Source organism: Rhinolophus sinicus, linkage group LG03 (assembly GCF_036562045.2).
Source record: "Rhinolophus sinicus isolate RSC01 linkage group LG03, ASM3656204v1, whole genome shotgun sequence".
NCBI classification, from domain to species: Eukaryota; Metazoa; Chordata; class Mammalia; order Chiroptera; family Rhinolophidae; genus Rhinolophus; species Rhinolophus sinicus.
In genome coordinates this window covers 190,165,901-190,183,187 of record NC_133753.1, presented here as the reverse complement: position 1 = coordinate 190,183,187, position 17,287 = coordinate 190,165,901, and the positions used below count along the sequence as shown (strand labels likewise).

At 46.2% G+C, this 17,287-nt stretch overlaps 1 protein-coding gene across 6 annotated transcripts in view; it reads left to right on the top strand.

The window, feature by feature from the left end:
- The window catches only part of TRIO (trio Rho guanine nucleotide exchange factor), a 324,184-nt gene that overhangs the window by 181,131 nt on the left and 125,766 nt on the right, over positions 1 to 17,287 (top strand). For all 6 annotated transcript variants that reach the window (XM_074329064.1, XM_074329063.1, XM_074329067.1 and 3 more), the window contains exons 12-16: positions 6,945 to 7,114; positions 8,098 to 8,272; positions 12,383 to 12,578; positions 13,507 to 13,673; positions 15,536 to 15,655. In XM_074329064.1, coding sequence (XP_074185165.1) covers positions 6,945 to 7,114; positions 8,098 to 8,272; positions 12,383 to 12,578; positions 13,507 to 13,673; positions 15,536 to 15,655 — 828 coding nt within the window. The remainder of the gene's footprint in view (positions 1 to 6,944; positions 7,115 to 8,097; positions 8,273 to 12,382; positions 12,579 to 13,506; positions 13,674 to 15,535; positions 15,656 to 17,287) is intronic.

Here is a 17,287-nt window from a genome sequence, read left to right as displayed (position 1 = left end):
TCTCACACCCGTTTGCACTGGTGTTATTTCATGATGCTGACTTTGGTTTGGCTGCCGCCCCTACCGCCTTCATACAGTGCCTTTCGTCATATTAAGAGATCTTGTATCACTGCCCAAGAAATAACAAGATCTTTTATTACACACCTAAGAAGAATGAGGTGCTGCTGAAACCCTCACTCCTCCTTACTCAGGGTGAGGGGCACGAGCTCCAACAGTACAGACAGGTGGTGGTTTCAGGCTGAAGGATGTGCCATGCGTGGCTGGAATGGTTCCCCTTTGATTTCTGCCTCTCATACCTGAAACTGGATCACATTTTATGTGCATAGTGGGTAATTCTGAAATTCCACCTGAGAGTTCCCATTGAAACTATGGACTTCTGCTCCCGACTTGCAGCCCCTCTGGGAGCTGCAGCTTTTGTTCACTTCCCACGCCGACCGTATAGCTCACGCATCCTCATTGCACCTGAGCGATTGTCTCGTTCATAAACAAGAATAGGGAAGCAGATGCCAGCACGAGTAGCTTCTGTTTATAAAGTGCTTGTAGAAATTGATTCTCAAACTGGCTTTGCCAGTTAGGGAAGACAACGCATGGTGAAACGATCCTGTTTCATAGATGAGAAAATTGAAGGTGGAGAGCTCCAAGGATTTTCCTAAGGTCACACCGGGGATCAGGAACCACAGCTAGCGTGCTGTGAGTGCGCCTGTCACCTGCGTTGACTACATCTGAGAGAGGTTGCAGCTGGAGCAATGCCCAAATCTCGGGGCTCCGATCCTGCCACCCAGTGAATCGCTGGAAGCTCAGTCCTTTCCTGGCATCCCCACCCCAGTGAGGTTCTTGATGAGCCCTCTCTGGTGGGGTCTCTCCTCTCCAGTTAGTGAGGCTTTTTCAGGGGTTTCCTGCCAGCCGAGCAAGCTTCCTCCTTGAGGCTCCACTCAGCACAGAGGCTGTGGGAAGGAACTGAGTTATTGGGGGGGGGGCGGGAAGGGGTTCTCCTGGGTCAGACTCAGCCAGATGCTGGATCCAGGACCAGGCTTTTCTACGTCTTTGTCACAGGACTTTTCTCCCCAAGAAACACGAGTCTCCCTAGCTCAGCCTTCTCTGTGGAGCCTGGTTGGTGAACCAGGTGCCTGTGTTTGATACACACCTGCACGGGTTTGTGGGCTGGGTTCACAGGCTCAGAGGGCCTCTAGGGGCAGCATTGCCTGATGGCTGCCTGGCCCGCCCCAGGCTGTGGGTCACAGTCCTCTTTGAAGTGGAATCCATGCTGCTGAGAACTTCCATAGAATGCAGTCCTCTCTTACTGCCGGGCCAAGATTCATCTTCTTGTAACCATATACATACACATATATATACATATATATACGTATATATATGTATATATATAAAATTATAGTTGGCATTCATTATTGTTCAGCTTCAGGTGTACAGTGCAGAGTCAGGCATCTACATCATCCCTGAGGTGGTCTCCCAAATGGTGGTCATTAAGATCATTCAAAAATTTTTTTATTAGTTGTAAATAATTGTGCTTAATTCTTTTATTTTCTAATTAAACTCTAATGCCATATCAAAAAAAAAAAGATTCATCTTCTTACTGTAAATGAACACATGCAGAGAAGTGCATTTCTTTTTTTCATGCTCAAAAAGTTTGTGGTAAAAATTTCACAGGCATCCTAGAGACTTTCTCATTGCTTTATTCACAGGTTGTTTTAAGAATCATATGTACCTTTTCAGTGCTTAACAGTAGACTTTCCCTGTTGTATTATGATATGTGTCAGTTCATCTCCAGTTGATATTAGAAAAGACCTTTCCTCTGAGATTTTTTTCCTCCCAATTGGAATATTTCCTGTTGTACCAGACAGAAAAATTCTAAAGGGGCAGAGGACCTTTGGGCATTTTACCATCATGGATTTAGATGTATGTAGCCTTACTCCTTCTACCTTGGTAATTTCTCCCTTTTCATCTGCCTGTTCCCAGATTCGGGCCGTGGGGTCCCCTGCAGGGCTGTGGCCCCTCATGGGTTTCACTGCCGGTCCGGTGGGCGAGCACTGTGGACATGCCTTGAAGTGTCCAGGATGTTGAGGGAATAAGTTAGTTCTTTAAAAAGCTACCAGGAAGAAAGGAAAAGGTTTCCCCCACAAATATTCATGGCACTTCCCCTGGAACCAAGGGGAAGCAATTTCTATAGAATCTATCGGACTAATTCCAGCACCTTTTCCTCACACTGTCCTATTTTTAGGTGTACGAAGATTTAAATGTGGGAGGGTGTTAAGTTGTCTAGACTAAGTGACTTATTTTGAACAATTGGTAGGAATCTGGGTGCATACATTTCTAGAAAAAGAAGACTTTTAAAACCTTAAGATTCTTATTATTTGGAGAATTTTTCTTGCAAGAACAAAACTAATGCTAGTGGCTAATATTTACTTCTTTCTTTACTCGGTGTGCATCATCTCATGTAATCTTCCCAGCAAACCCGTGAGGTGGGCATTGTTACCATATCCATTTTCTAGGTGAGCAAACTGAGACTTGCTCAAGGTCACACAATAGGAAATGTTAAGCCAGGATTTGAACTCAAGTAGTCTGACTTCAGAACCCATGCTCTTAATTGTTATTCCATATTACCTCATCATATGAGAAGTGTTTTAATTAATATTTATAGATAAAACATGAACTCTTATGCAATGGCAGTGGAGTTATATAGAAGCACAGCTATGCATTATGCCTCAAAAGTGGGTTTTGAACTCCTCTTCATAGTGGAAGTAAGACTTGCTAAATTGGTTTCATGATTTATTTTACATGATATTTAATGGTAGTATTATTAAACAGTAGTATTTGCTGGAGAAGAGGAATTTTGCAGACGTCCACACCAAGACAGGCATCTGCCCCACGAGCTGGGTCCCTGAGTCGGATGCAACACTGGGCCAGGGAGGAGAGGCCTGACTCAGCTGTGTGAATGGGGTGGGAGGGTGAATGGCACACCTGTATTCTAGATGCATCTTATCCTGGACTTGCATGTTCTCTACCGTATCTCTCCGAAAATAAAACCTAGGTGGACAATCAGCTTTAATGCATCTTTTGGAGCAAAAATTAACATAAGAGCTGGTATTATATATCATATCATATCATATCATATATCATAGTATATAAGACCGGGTCTTATATTAATTTTTGTTCCAAAAGACTCATTAGAGCTGATTGTCCGGCTAGGTCTTATTTTGGGGGAAACACGGTATCAACTGTCTTAACTAATGTTGTGTTTGCTGATATTGCAACGTTTTTATAGTGGGCTTTTAAAAACTTGCACTTCTGTTTTTTCAACAAATTTAAAGAAGAGATACTAATTTCTACTAGTGTTATGAGAAACTGTCTCTTAACATAAAAGGTGAAGTATAACGAAAACCAGAGACCACCATGTGTCCCCGAAGGCCAACTTGTTGCCTAATGTGTCAGACAGACAGACACCTCTCTCTGTGAAACACATTCAGTATTTGATGGAGAGTTGGCTCCTTTACCTTTCTTCTCATCGATACTAATGTTCAGAGCGCAGTGAAAGAAGAGCAATCTTTTTTGGATGTACATTTGCTTAAATCATTCAACTCCGCTGAATGAGCATAAAATGCTGAGGCAGCACTGTTTCTAAAGACGCTGCAGTTTAATCCACAGCGTCTCTCCATCCATTCCTCAAGAGTTCTCCATTTTCTACCCATCAGTTAGCTCCTGGAGCTGAGTCACGGGCAGGTGTGCTCTGGGGGTGCCCCTGTTCGTGGGTCCGTCCCACAGTGACGAGGGGCAGCTTCAGTGCAGCACGGGCTTTAATTTAAGGTGGAGGATACAGTTGAGACTTTGAGAGAAGGGAGTGAAATAAGTGCTTTTTCATTCTTCTTCAGCAGAAGAAATGCAGTTGAAAGGGTCCACTTTTTATAAATGTCCATCTCAGGACAGGAATCAGAAGGTGGGAGGGCTACAAAGCCGAGTGCTAGCCAAAGCGTTTCCTCTGTTGGGAGCAAGTGGCTTGTTCCCTGCCCCAGGCATGAGGAAGGCAGGTTACCATGAAATGGGTGGGACCATTTCAGCCAGAGAAGTCCCCCATTAGCTAACATACGGATGTTTCTGGTGAACTATTTTGACTGGGTGAAACAGTACACCCTCGTTTTGGTACACTATTCTGTAATTTCCGCAGGTCACCGTGCTTCGTGCAAATTTGTGCAGAACATGGCTGATCACCCAGTGCGCTCTGCTCCTCTCTGTCTCTGGCGGTCTTAGTAACTGCATGAGGGCAGTGCTGGTATTTTGAGGCTCCCTGATGTAGCAAACGGAGTCTCCAAGAAACGCAGCGATCTCTTCAACCCAGAGCCAACCCTGGTAAAGCGTCCCTTCGATCTATAATACTGCTGCTGTTACACGGTGACACCTGTATGACTTGGAAGCCTGGTCATGGGAAATATTAGTGCAAATTGGGAGATTCCTCATGGCCGTGGGCTGTCGTCCCTCCTACTGTTTATAAATGCAGTGACCATGTTCATGAGAATTTAGAGGAAAAAACAAAACAAAACAAAAACCCAAAGATACGTTATTGATTATGGACCCCTGATAGGTGGTGCAGGGAGTATGAGTCCTTATTTGGTGATTCAATGAATGGCATTTTTCAGGCTGAAATACAATATTGACACAGTGTGTGACCAGGTCTAGAGGCCTTTCTGACACTGGCTTTGCCAATAGGTTGGCACTACTGGTAGGTTTTGCCCTAGTTGTACACGTTACTTCATCATCTGCGGCCTCTTTTTCTTAATCTGTAAGATTAGGGAGGTGAACCAGCCTCTCTCGAAAACTCCTTTAATTGAAACTCCTGGGCTGTATGAAATTTGATGGCTTATACACAAAAATGGTTAAGTAATATTAGACAAGCTAACAAATGTTTTATTTAATACTTAGTAAAATTAACTTGTAGGACCCCAAATAACTTGACTGAGTAATACGTCCTTGTTTTTAAGCTGACCGCCATAGTTAAAATACTGAAGGACCTGACGAGCCATCAGGTGGTACGGCTTTCGACTGAAGATATGTTTCACAACAAAAGCTCTCCTAAAAGATCCGCATAGGCTTGCCATCATCAGGTACTAGGGAATTGCTAACTAAAACTATAACGAGATGCCACTCATTTAGGATGGCTAAAACTGAAAGACCAAGCATGTGAGTGTCAGGGTGTGGAGGAACTGGAACTCTCATACACTGCTGGGGGAAACGGAAATGGCACAGCCACGTTGGGAGTCAGTTTGGCAGTTTGTTAAAAAGTTAAAACATACACCTGCCCTGTGATCCAGCCCCTCTTCCCCTAGATATTTACCTCAAATAAAGGAAAGCAGAGGTCCACACAGAGACTGCACACAAATGGTTATAGCTGCTGTGCTCCTAACAGCCAAAACCTGGCCAGCCCAGATGTCATCAGCTGATGCGTGGATCGGTTGTGGGAATGTGCGGAATGGAATACTGTTCAACAATAAAAAGGAATGAACTCAATAGTGTGGGTGAATCTCAAAATAATGATGCCGAACAAAAGAAGTCAGACCAAAAAAAAAGAAAAAAGAAAAAGAGTATATGAGTATATACTGCACAATTCCATTTATATAACTTTTTGGGGTTTTTTTTAGACAGTGCAAGCTAATCTATACTGGCTGAAAGCAGATTGGCGATTGCCTGGGCAGGGAGGGCCGAGGGAGGCAGGGAGGGGATACAAAGGGCGCAAGGAAACTTGTGGGGTGACGGAGCTATGCACTGTTTTGATGGCAGTGACCTTCGCATGGATGTGTAAGTCAGACTTACCAGCGTACAGTTTAAATGCACACACTTTACTGTATGTCAGTTACACCTCAGTAACGCAGTTTTCAAAAAGGATGAGCTCGGAAACAAAAGAGCAAATACAGCACAATTTATTTTGGCAAGTGCAGTTGTGCTGTATGAGCCACCAAGGCCAGCAGGCTGGGCGGTGTCAGAGGACGGTCTCTTGACCTTGTGTCATCGTGGCTGAGGCAGCGGTCTGTAAAGGACGTGTAAGATGCTGAGGGTGATTCTTACGTTCCCCTGAGGAAGTGGGGAGCATGTTCTCCACACACAAACCACCTCCCAGCCACCTGGGCCTGCTCGCATTCATTAATTGTCTTTTTGGGTTCACTGAGTGGCTCCCCAGAGACCTGGAGGAGGCGGTGGCCTCCCGGAAGCGAGGAAGTGCCCTGCTCCCACCGGGCCTGACAAGTTCCTGCCACTATATTGTTCCAAGTTGTCTTTACGCATCCAAGTCCCCGGGCACTGTGTTCATGGTGGTGGCAGTGAAGGCGTTAAGTGTGTCCAGATGCCCACTCTTGTCATGGAGGGAGTGAGCTGTGGCCACATTGCCCGTGGCCCGGGCTGGGCGTGGCCATCGTGCTGTGCCACATCCACGTGTCCTGCCAGGCCCGCTGAGGAGTTTACTCTACCACGTTATGTGCTTCCTCCTTTCCTGAGGGCTGTCAAGCTCCCACGTCTGTGTAGTGGTTTAATAATTAATACTGTAATGTTCTCGCTCGAAATAAAATAAAGCCAGCCAGGAGATGCGTGAAAGAATGCCTGTTATGTGTAGCAGATGTTGGAGGGGGTCTTTTCTGACTCCTGTTACACCCAGACTGAGCTGAGGAAGAACTGGAAAGAGCCACTTCCCTTGCCTTCTCTTTTGTGACCGTCCCCTTCGGCTCTCTGCTCACTTTCTACCGCACAGCGGTTGCCTAAGGCATGTTCTGTGCGTGTTTCCCACTGTCACTCAGACTGTTTGGGTGGCTGCTCCCTCCCGCCCGTCTCCCAGGGGGCAGGCTGCCACCTTCGCCTCCCGGCCGGCCACTCACCGTCCCCGCACCAGGCCCCCCACCCCCAAGAGGCAGCGAAGGGGCCCTGGTCTCACTGTGTGTGTCCTTCCCCAGCTGTGGACGTGGCTGGAGGAGCTGCAGAAGGAGCTGCTGGACGACGTGTATGCCGAGTCCGTGGAGGCCGTGCAGGACCTCATCAAGCGCTTCGGCCAGCAGCAGCAGACGACCCTGCAAGTGACGGTCAATGTGATCAAGGAAGGGGAGGACCTCATCCAGCAGCTGAGGTGGGCCCGCCCCCGGCCCCCGGCCTCCGTCGCAGCACAAACACTGTGAAATCCTGCCAGCGATTTCCCCTTCCCCTCACTTTTTGGGAACAATTGGCTATAATTCTCTGTCCAACTAGGTAGAGAACAAATAACGTCTGTGAACGTAACGGAGAATAGCATCTCTTCCTTTCTCTTTTCTTTTTTCTCCCTTAAGTTTTTTTCACTGTGTAACTTTTCTCATTACAGCATTGACTAATAAACCTTCCCAGAATTCAGCTTTTATTAATATTTCCTCTTAACACCTACCTAGTAATTACTGCCATTTCTTTACAAATCAGATTAATTTAAACCTGCTAAGACTGCGTCCTTCAGGCCCTGAGTGGTCTGCCTCTGTAGGGTGGTGGGGTGTCCCCCTTCCAGCACCAGGCCTCGGGGTGACACCATCCCTCACGTGCTCCTAGTGGCAGGAAGGCGGGGCCCAGTGCTGTGGCTGGACGCCAGTTCCTTGTGTTGGATCCCAGGGACCATGTATGTAAGTGGTTCCCCTCCTCTGCCACTCAGAGGACCGCTTATGGAATCGTTGCTGATAACTCAGGCAAAAGTTACTTCCTAGAGACTTAACTGATACATTGAAGTTTAACCCCTCATCACCGATGTGACTCTGCCTTTGGAGTAAATAGGTATCATCTGCTCTTCCTCCTTAAGGAGAAAAGTGGCTAAAAGTGAAACTCTACTAAAATGATTTTCTGTAATTACTAGGTTTCTTATGAGAGCGAACGTGAGAAATTCTTCAGTGTATCCTCAGGTCTGGAAGGAGGAGGAAGCCGGGTGTTGTTTTGCGGGAGGGGCGGCGTGTCCCATCTTCTGAGGCCAGCAGTCCCGCTTCCTGCCAGCTTTCTTCCCCCTGAGCTCCTGAGCTGCCGGATCTGGTATCTGACAATGTGAGATACCAATTCCTGTTTGTCTCGTTAAGCCCCGGCCCCCTCCTCTGCCCTTCGCAGGGACTCCGCCATCTCCAGTAACAAGACCCCCCACAACAGCTCCATCAGCCACATCGAGACGGTGCTGCAGCAGCTGGACGAGGCGCAGGCCCAGATGGAGGAGCTGTTCCAGGAGCGCAAGATCAAGCTGGACCTCTTCCTGCAGCTGCGCATATTCGAGAGGGACGCCATCGATGTGAGTGTCCCCACACCCGCTCCGTGGCTGCTCGTGGGGTGGGTACTCAGGTCCTGCTGTCTGCCCCCTGCCTCGCTCACTTCCTGAGTCCTGTCCCTCAGCCTCTGGGACGGGAGTCTGCCTCAGCCACCCTGGGGCTGGGACTCCGCTCTGCCCAGTAGTAGAGGCAGAGGGGAGGCAGGCTGACGTCACACAGCAGGGCAGCAGAACCAGTGTGCAGAGGGGAGTCTGAGGCAGAGCTCACAGCAAGGGCATCTCGTCATGGTGTATTTAAACCTTGATTGGACCAGCAAACAGCACTCGCTTGTCTTGAAGCAGAGGCACAAACTCACGGCCGTGACCCTCTCTTTCCTTCCCTTCCCCTCTCCCTCCCTCCCCCCGCTTTCCTTCCTTCCTTCCATCTCCCATTCTCCTCCCTCCAAGAGTGGGAATAAGCTTGCCTGTGGTGATAGCATTTTAGTCGTAGGAAACCCAGTTTTTTTCCCTCATGGAAGTATTCTGAAATGGTCTGTAATTCTTACTAAAAATCGACTTTTATAACTTATATCTGACTAGGAGAAAGAAGTACATGTTTCTTTTATTTTTTATTCAACAAAAAGAGGGTGGTTCTTAATTCTATGTCAGGGAAGATTTTTTTTTTAACTTGATGAAGTGCAATCAGAAGTATAATTGGATGACACCAAGTCTGTCTGTGAAGCATGATGAGAGGAACTAAAACTCCCTTCAGCCTGGTGAGGCTGGTTTCCTGGGCCTGTCAGCTTCCTACAGCTGGTGGCAGTGACTGAGTGCCTGTCCAGGAACCTCCGAGCCACCCACATGGTCCCTGTAACTGCCGGCCAGAATCTGGAGAGCATATTGCTCCGTGTTTATTACTTGTCCTGGGTTTAGAACAGTACCTTGCGGTCACTCTGGCCCAGACCCTAAGTGTAACCAAGACAGAGGATGTGTAGATTGCGTCAGTTACCTCAGCTGGAGACCCTCTGCCTGGAGTGGGTCTGTGTGCTTCTCTCGGGCCTGTCTGTGGGCCCGGTTCCGAGTGGCGTGTGGGGTGCAGGCCTCCCGGGGGTTTGGCTGCCACTTGTCTAAACTTCCATCGGTGTTTTCATTAAAGAAAGGCCTTCTTGGCTGTGCTCATTATCATCATTGGTTAGTGACAGGAAAGGAGTTAAACCCTACACACATTCCTGGAGAAACCTCTCACGGTCGTGACCCTTAAATCACTTTGAGCCGCGTGGAGAAACACGGCCCACTGGCCTCAGTGCATTAGCACCTGCCACCGCCGCCACCCGGCTTGCAGCCTTGTGTGCACAGAAGCCAGCGGCCAGTTTCCTCTTTGACCTGTGCTTCAGAGGAATTGCTTTTGTAAACTTAGCTGCCTATTAAATAATTCTAATTAAGGAATCAGAAGCATTATTAGAAGTTTTTCTTCCAGGAATTTGGGAGGAAAAAAAATTGGCTTCACTTGTATTAATGGCACTTTAAAGGGGGGAAAAATTTAATTGTATTTCCACTTTCATTGAACCAGTGTTTTACAATGTAGGTCAGGAACCATAAACACACATTTTCCCCACACCAAAGGTGCAAAGTCCCACACATGGCTCAATAAAGCCAGTGTGCCAGGCCAGGGTAAGAGCTTTCCAGAGCTGAGAACATTAAACCTGCAGTTCATTCACAGGGCAGCTAAAATGTAGTTTAGAAGCTTCTAACATGTCAGGTCCTCACAACCTTTTTTCTCTTGAATCATCCTGAAATGTGAAAATCCGAGCAGTTTAGGTTTCGGATGGGATTTCCTCTCTTATCTGACCACCCACAGGAAGCATGGAGTTATGTTTATGGTAGAAATCTATCTGTTAACGTGGTTAATTTTTAAAACTCCCCCATATCTCTTGTATTTCAATTGCAGTAGCGTTTCCATCTCTCAACAGTGGATCCACGTATTCTAGGGCTTCGAATATTGCTATTCAGCATCCAGGTATTCCAAGTAAAAGCTGCTCTGTTGACCTAAGAACAAACTCATTACTATAACATCTTATGACAGGTTAAGTGTGGAAAGCAGTCATAACTCTGTGTGTATTTAGAAAGAACTTAGACTTTCTAACAATTCTGGGATACATTTTAAAAAATTGTTTCAAAGTTATTTCTCCAAAGAATCAATATTCAAAAATGACTTCCACTTTCTTGGGCTTCATTTTTGGCACAGATTTCTTCTCTTGGTTGGTGTGGTTAACAAACTGTAATTGTAAACTCAGGGCAGGATTCTTCCTGATGTGCCTTTGATCATGGCCACGGCCAGGGTTGCTTCCTGCTCAGGCAGAGTTTTCAAATCCTGCTGCTCTGAGCACCTTGAGCTTTGTTTATTGTCCTTTACCTGAGTGTCGTCTGAATGTTCTCTGAGGCTGATGTTGTCTCTACATTGTCACCAGGTCTGTATCTCACTACCACACCCCAGTCTCTTCTCCCTCAGTGCCAGAAAACAAACACGAAGAAAGAAAATTCCGCTTAGAGTAGAGGTAAAGATTAAAGTTATGGTAATTGTTTTCCCTTTTTAAAAATATTTTTCCTCAGTGATTTTTTTGGTTTGTGTCTAATTTGGCATTACTTAAATTTGTTAACCTATAAATTAGTACAAATTAATATACACATTGTATACAGATCACTGTAATAAAAGAATAAGTCAGGAAGATTTGTGCAATAGGAGTTTGGGGAAGCCTTAAGTTTTGTATTACTTTCCGTCTTCTGTGTAAACTCTCCCACATTCACACATTTTCAAACTAATTTGCTTGCTGCTCATGCGGATGAAGTAAATTAGGGCCCATGGGAAACGTTATTCCATTGAAGTGTGTAGTATAACACTCTTTCACAAGAAGAGTTTTTCTTTCTTTTTGGATTTCATGCTTTTTAGTCTTAATGTTTTAAAAGTACATTATGAAAGTTTTAAATCTACACAGAAGTAGTGAGGGTAGCCCAAATTCAACAAGTCCCCCCCCACCCCCCAGTTTCAGGAATCCTTTCTTTTGTTATTGTTGTGCTATAGTATTTTAGAGAAAATCCTTGCCAGCTTATCTTTTCACTCCTAAAGACTTTCCTAAAAACTAAGGCCATTTTCTTACATAATCACAATCCACTAATCACCAGTCTAACAGTCATTCCTGAATATCTTCTAACCCCCAGCCTCTGTTCAGATTTCTGCAAGTGCCCCTGTTACAGGAGGTACATGGGGTCCACTCCTGCATTTCATGGTTCGTCTTTGAATTAGAATCGTTTCTCCATCCGCCCTTCATTTTCTCTATGCCATGACTTGTTGAATTAACTTTGTCAGTTTTCAAAGAAACCAGGTCTCGCATTCTGCATTTGCTCTCTTGATTTCTTTTAGGTTCTTTAACTGTTGTTCTTTCCCTGGTATTTCCTGTAAACTTAGAAGTTAAATGTAAAGACCGATTAGATTCAGATTCTGTTTCTGTGCAAGGCTGCTCCATAGGAGATGCGTCGTAGCCCCTCCTGTCAGGAGGCATGTCCTGTCTGTCCCCCTCTGCAGGTTTAGGAGGTGGCATCCTGACCTTTCATTGCTAAGGTCCCCATCCACTTGTCTCAGGATGGTTTGCTATGGATGCAGTGAGAGAGGCCCATCACCTGAACAGTTTACTAGAATTTCAAAATAATTAGGAAAAAAAGTTCTAATTTTATTATTCTTTCTACATTTAGTAGCTAGAATTATCCATAAAGAGGAACTTTCCTTCATCATTATATGCTTAAATAATTTTCTCCTTTTGTTACCAGTTTTTAGGATAAAGATTTGTTTCCTATCTACCTCTAATCGGAACCAAATAGTATTTCATTTATTTGGGGATTTTTCACTCTTCTTTTTTTTAAACTTCATTGGGAATTAATAGATTTTTGTCTGTTCAACATAAATTTTATTCAGCTGTGGTCATTTTTATTTTTTCAGTGTCTGCTTGTCCCATCCCTGGTCTGCGGTGCCTCTTCACTGGGCTCCCGTGTCCTTCAGACAGGGTCACACTAGGCTCTTCTTCCTGATGCAGCACATTGAGCTGTCCAGCCACACCATTCGTTTTTAAGTCTTGATCCTAAACAGTGACTTTCCTCTGTCAGATCATCTCAGACCTGGAGTCTTGGAACGATGAGCTTTCTCAGCAGATGAATGACTTTGACACGGAAGATCTCACGATAGCGGAGCAGCGCCTCCAGCACCACGCAGACAAAGCCCTGACCATGAACAACCTGACGTTCGATGTCATCCATCAAGGACAGGACCTTCTGCAGTACGTCAATGAAGTGCAGGCCTCCGGTAAGACGCGCACTCCTTTCCCTGTCACTCGAGGGTCCTTCGTGTCCCGTGGGAATTCACCTAGTGTATTTCCGTGTGGTGACTGGGAAGCTCATTTAGCCCCTGTGGTTTGCATGGTACATACAGGTCCTGGCTCTGTCAAAGGAAACATTGTTTCCCCCCACATAACGTACTCACGTTTAACATTGTGGTCAGTGCACTTACCTTTAATATTCTTGCATGTCAGTTCAAGTAGCATAAATTTAATTTTGCAAATGATATATTATTGTATCTCCGTGAATGAACTGTAAATCCTAAGAAAATATTTTCATTCTTTATTTTTTTAGTTTCGTGTTTTACCAGCAGATGTGAGGCACTATAGGCTCAAAAATAGAGAGAGTGCTCACTCTGTGGTGTTAGAAGCTGAACTTAGCAGCAATCTGCATACTGTACTACTGACTCGTTTCCCACAGATCATATTGTTAAATACTTCCTGGAAAGTAAACTAGTCATACAGCAGATAAAAACAAACATAAACCAAGGTTCCCTCATTTATCAAGGATGTCACATTTTCACAAGTTATTGTAAGAGTAGAAGCAGATTGATAGGAAATGGGTGTAGTCCGGTGAGCTAAGCCTTGCGTTTGGCTTTAACACGCCAAATATTAGGTTGGTGCACAGGTAGGTGTGGTTTCAAAGGTTGAAAAATGCAAAAACCACAATTAGTTTTGCATCAACCTGATACATTCTCTGAGACACAATGACATGCTCTCAGGCAGGAGTAAACACTCCTCTGCTGGCTGTGCCCTCCTTGAACTTGACCGTCAAAGTCATGGCTTGGCCCCAGCTGGGCAGACGAGTCACAGAAGCAGAGGTACCTATGGCGTGCGCCCCTTAAGAACAGGATGCAATGCTAGTTGAATCCTGGAGTCTCCCTTCACTGTCCGCAGGCGTGGAGCTGCTTTGCGATAGAGATGTAGACATGGCCACGCGGGTACAGGACTTGCTGGAGTTCCTTCATGAGAAGCAGCAGGAACTGGATTTAGCCGCCGAGCAGCACCGCAAGCACCTGGAGCAGTGCGTGCAGCTTCGCCACCTGCAGGCTGAAGTGAAGCAGGTGAGACCGCGGGAGGTAGCGCCAGTCGGCACGCGCTTGATGGGGGCTCTGGGGATTCTGATGGGTAAGCCTCGGGGAAGGTTGGCCCTGACCGGAACACAGCTGTCCTGATAGGATGTGACACGCCCACCCTCACAGCCTTACCTCACGTGCAGATATCGAGCCGCTGCTGGACAGCAGTGTATTCACTCCGGTGGGAAAGGCTTCGCTGCCCAGCAGGTACCGCCCTTGGGCGGCTCGGCCGTGTAGCTCATTCTGTCATTGGTAGCCTCTTGTTCGGACCCCTGAGCACTTTGCTTCCTGGGGCTACATAACTAGGATTTTCTGTCAAATATACTGTTACCACTCTGGACTAGATCACAGGCTGTGTGTGGCTGCGGTATTCTTGTGGTATCTATACTGCCACATCCCAGAGAGCATGGCACAATCAAATGGGACATTTGGAAGGGATGGCTGTCGTCTCAGCACCAGTGGGATTCCACGCGTGCGGAGATTCAGCGCACACATGACGTTTCATCTCCTGTGCAGGGAAACCACTGACCACGCTGGCTTAGTGCAGACAGTCCAGCTGGATGGGATTCTGGGAGATGCATAGAAAAGCATGTGTCTGTGTGATCGGTTGGGTCTTACTGCACGCTGAGACCGCACGCAGGTGTGGTGCGTAAGGGGGCGGCACTCATTAAGGCAACTGCGGCGTTAAACCAGAAATCTTTAAAGAGTACTTGTTGGTCTCCCGTGTAATGCGATGACGTATGTGACCTTGTAAAGACCAGTTAACAAAATACTCTTTCTTGCCAAACACAAAACAGTTTGTCTAAGAAATAATGGAAGACTAATGCATCCATTAGGAATTGCATTTGCCTGATGAGTAATAGAGTCCAAAAATTGTGGCTTAAAAAATTATTTTCTCCGTGTAAGGAGTCAGAAAGTGTTAGGATTGCTGGTGTTCATCCAGTTGCCCAGGACGTGTTAGGCTAAGATCTTGGTGACAGGTGTCCTTTTTCTCATGGTTGCCAAATGGCTGCTGTAGCCCCAACCATCACCTCGCATTCCAGGAATCAGGAAGGGGAAAGCATAACAAGAAAGAGGCAACACCTGTATCAGAAGAGAAATAGTTTCACAAAACCCCCAGAAGCTACTGTTTTGATCTCAGTGACTAGAATTCTCTCCTATCTGTAACCAAGCTGTCATTGGGGCTGAGAAGTGGTTTTATTTGAAGCTCTCCCCCAAAGTTGGGGTTTTCTGAGTAAAGGAGTTGAGGAAAATAGATATGGGGCGTAGCAGGCGATCTCTGCCACCAATCACTATGCAGGATGAGTTTCCACAGTCTCTGGCTTCCGCAGTCAGAACTGACTTCTCTCTGTGTCTGAAGCGGAAAATGTTGTGGTGTGACCCTGAGTGTGTATTACAGCCTCATTCATGCTTTGGTGGTTGTGCCATTGAACACTGACATTAAATTGGAAAACACGTCACGGGAATAAAACAGTTCCCGTACTAAGCAGTTTGCTCATTTTGCATTGTCATTAGGACTAAGAGAAATGAAAAGCACTGTTTTGTTAGAGAATTCTTTGTGGCAGTAGGTGTTTCTAATACGTGGTCCCCAGTCTGCTTTGACTTGTGCACTAATAAGAACAATCCTCTGCACCCCCACGTTTTCAGCTCCCATTTGCAACTAAAAATAATTAAAAGTGCAGCACTTAGGGTCAGACACCACTGAAGGATAGCAGACCATTAGCATTGGGGCATTAAGAAACCAGCTGATCGGATGGCTCAGTCACCTTGCCGCTCGGCTCGTGTCACTGCTGGTCCTCAGGCTTCCCGGGAAGGGGCTGCCACTTGGAGTTCCCTGTGTAACGTTTCAGGTGCTGGGCTGGATCCGCAATGGAGAATCGATGCTGAACGCGGGACTTATCACAGCCAGCTCGTTGCAGGAGGCAGAGCAGCTGCAGAGAGAGCATGAGCAGTTCCAGCATGCCATCGAGGTAGGAGCATGTGGCCCGCCCCCAACCTGGGTCCTGCCAGCCTCAGGCCGAGCCCGTTAAATCCCGTCACATGGCACTGACCCGGAAGCCAGAATGGGGCTCAACAGGACCAAACGGCAGTGCTTACGTACCTAGAGTTTATTACCGGAGAAGGCGCCAGCCTGGCCACTGCAGGAAGTGAGCTATGCGTGCCAGCCCGGAGGACCTCACAGCAAGGCTCTGAGGCCAGGGGCGGCTCCTGCTGCCCTCCGGCTGTGAGGCCCCTGCAGGATGCACCTTCCCAGGCCAGGCGCACCTGGCACCAGGGAGCCCAGCTTGGCCTCTTGGCTGAGATTTTTTTATATTTTATGGTCTCATAAACACATTCCTGCTATGTACCCAGCTTTGACAAAACAGAGTGTCTAGGCAGCTCAGCCAGACAGGTGCAGATCACGACCTCACTGTTAAAGACAAACAGTGCTGTCCACACAACTCCCCCAACCTGGTTAAAAGCAGCGTTTCTCAACCCGACTGTTTCATGCTGAGGAGGGTCGTGCCATGCCAGGACTTCAGCAAACGGCTCGGGCCCATTCCAGGCCCACTCGAGTTCACTCTCACAGCAGGTGGATTATTTTTAGGGTCTCTTTTCAGAGGAGGGAGGGGCATTTAATAATCATGACAGGTGGTCTCAAGGAAAGGAGCATTTGATTGTAGAAAGCTTGTTTCCTGGTCTCCTTACGTATGTACTATCAGCCAGAGAAGGAAGCTACAGAAATCACCCTTCATTCATTTCCCAGATTAGTTTATTTTCAACTACTCGGTGCCACTGGGCACTCATTAACACATCTTCCTGAAGCCCAGACTCCGGGCACCTTTGGAAAATTGTACACTATGCTGAGTGATTTGTAGTAATTAAGTTATCAAGGTGCATCACTGATGTGATGAGACTGTATTGAATACAGAGTTTAATGGGAGCATTAGTTCCTTTTCAGGTGAAATGAAAGAGTTGCTGTTGTTAAAAATGGGAAAACAGCTGTGTCCACAGAGACCCCTCTGCGCCCCTGCCCGGCAGTCTGTTTTTTCAGAGAGACCTGATCTCTCAGCCCATCACAGCATCTTCTAGTGAGGATATGAGAGCAAGAAGTGTTACTGGATTTGTCATTTTATATCGCTAGATCCATAATATCGCACGGACCTCCAGAAAAAAACAGTTCATCCTTAGTTTTTCATTAAGTTTTTTTTTTCAATCTATAGTTCTTGAAAACTCTTCACTCTAGTCCAAAGTTAAAGTGAAAAGTGACAATGAAAAGCATTCACGTTGATCACCTTTTTCCCCACTTCTTCATTGGCCTGTAGTGGCTGTTATAAGAAGGGTCTATAGGAATAATCAACCTGAAACATTTTAACAGCTTTTTAGAATATTGGCTGTTTTTCCTGCTATTTCTCAAGCTGAGAACCCCACAACTGAGGCCCATTCTGGAAAGTATTAATGCGTTTCATCCTTATTAGGTCGTTTAACTATAAACGCAGTTGTTGCTAGGCATGAAAACTTTTTTTTTTTTTAAACCAAAATATCTGCTGTCTTTAGAAGTGTCCTCATGAGTATTAACCGAAGTCGTTTCTATAAAAGCAAGCAGAGCCCCAGAACTGCAA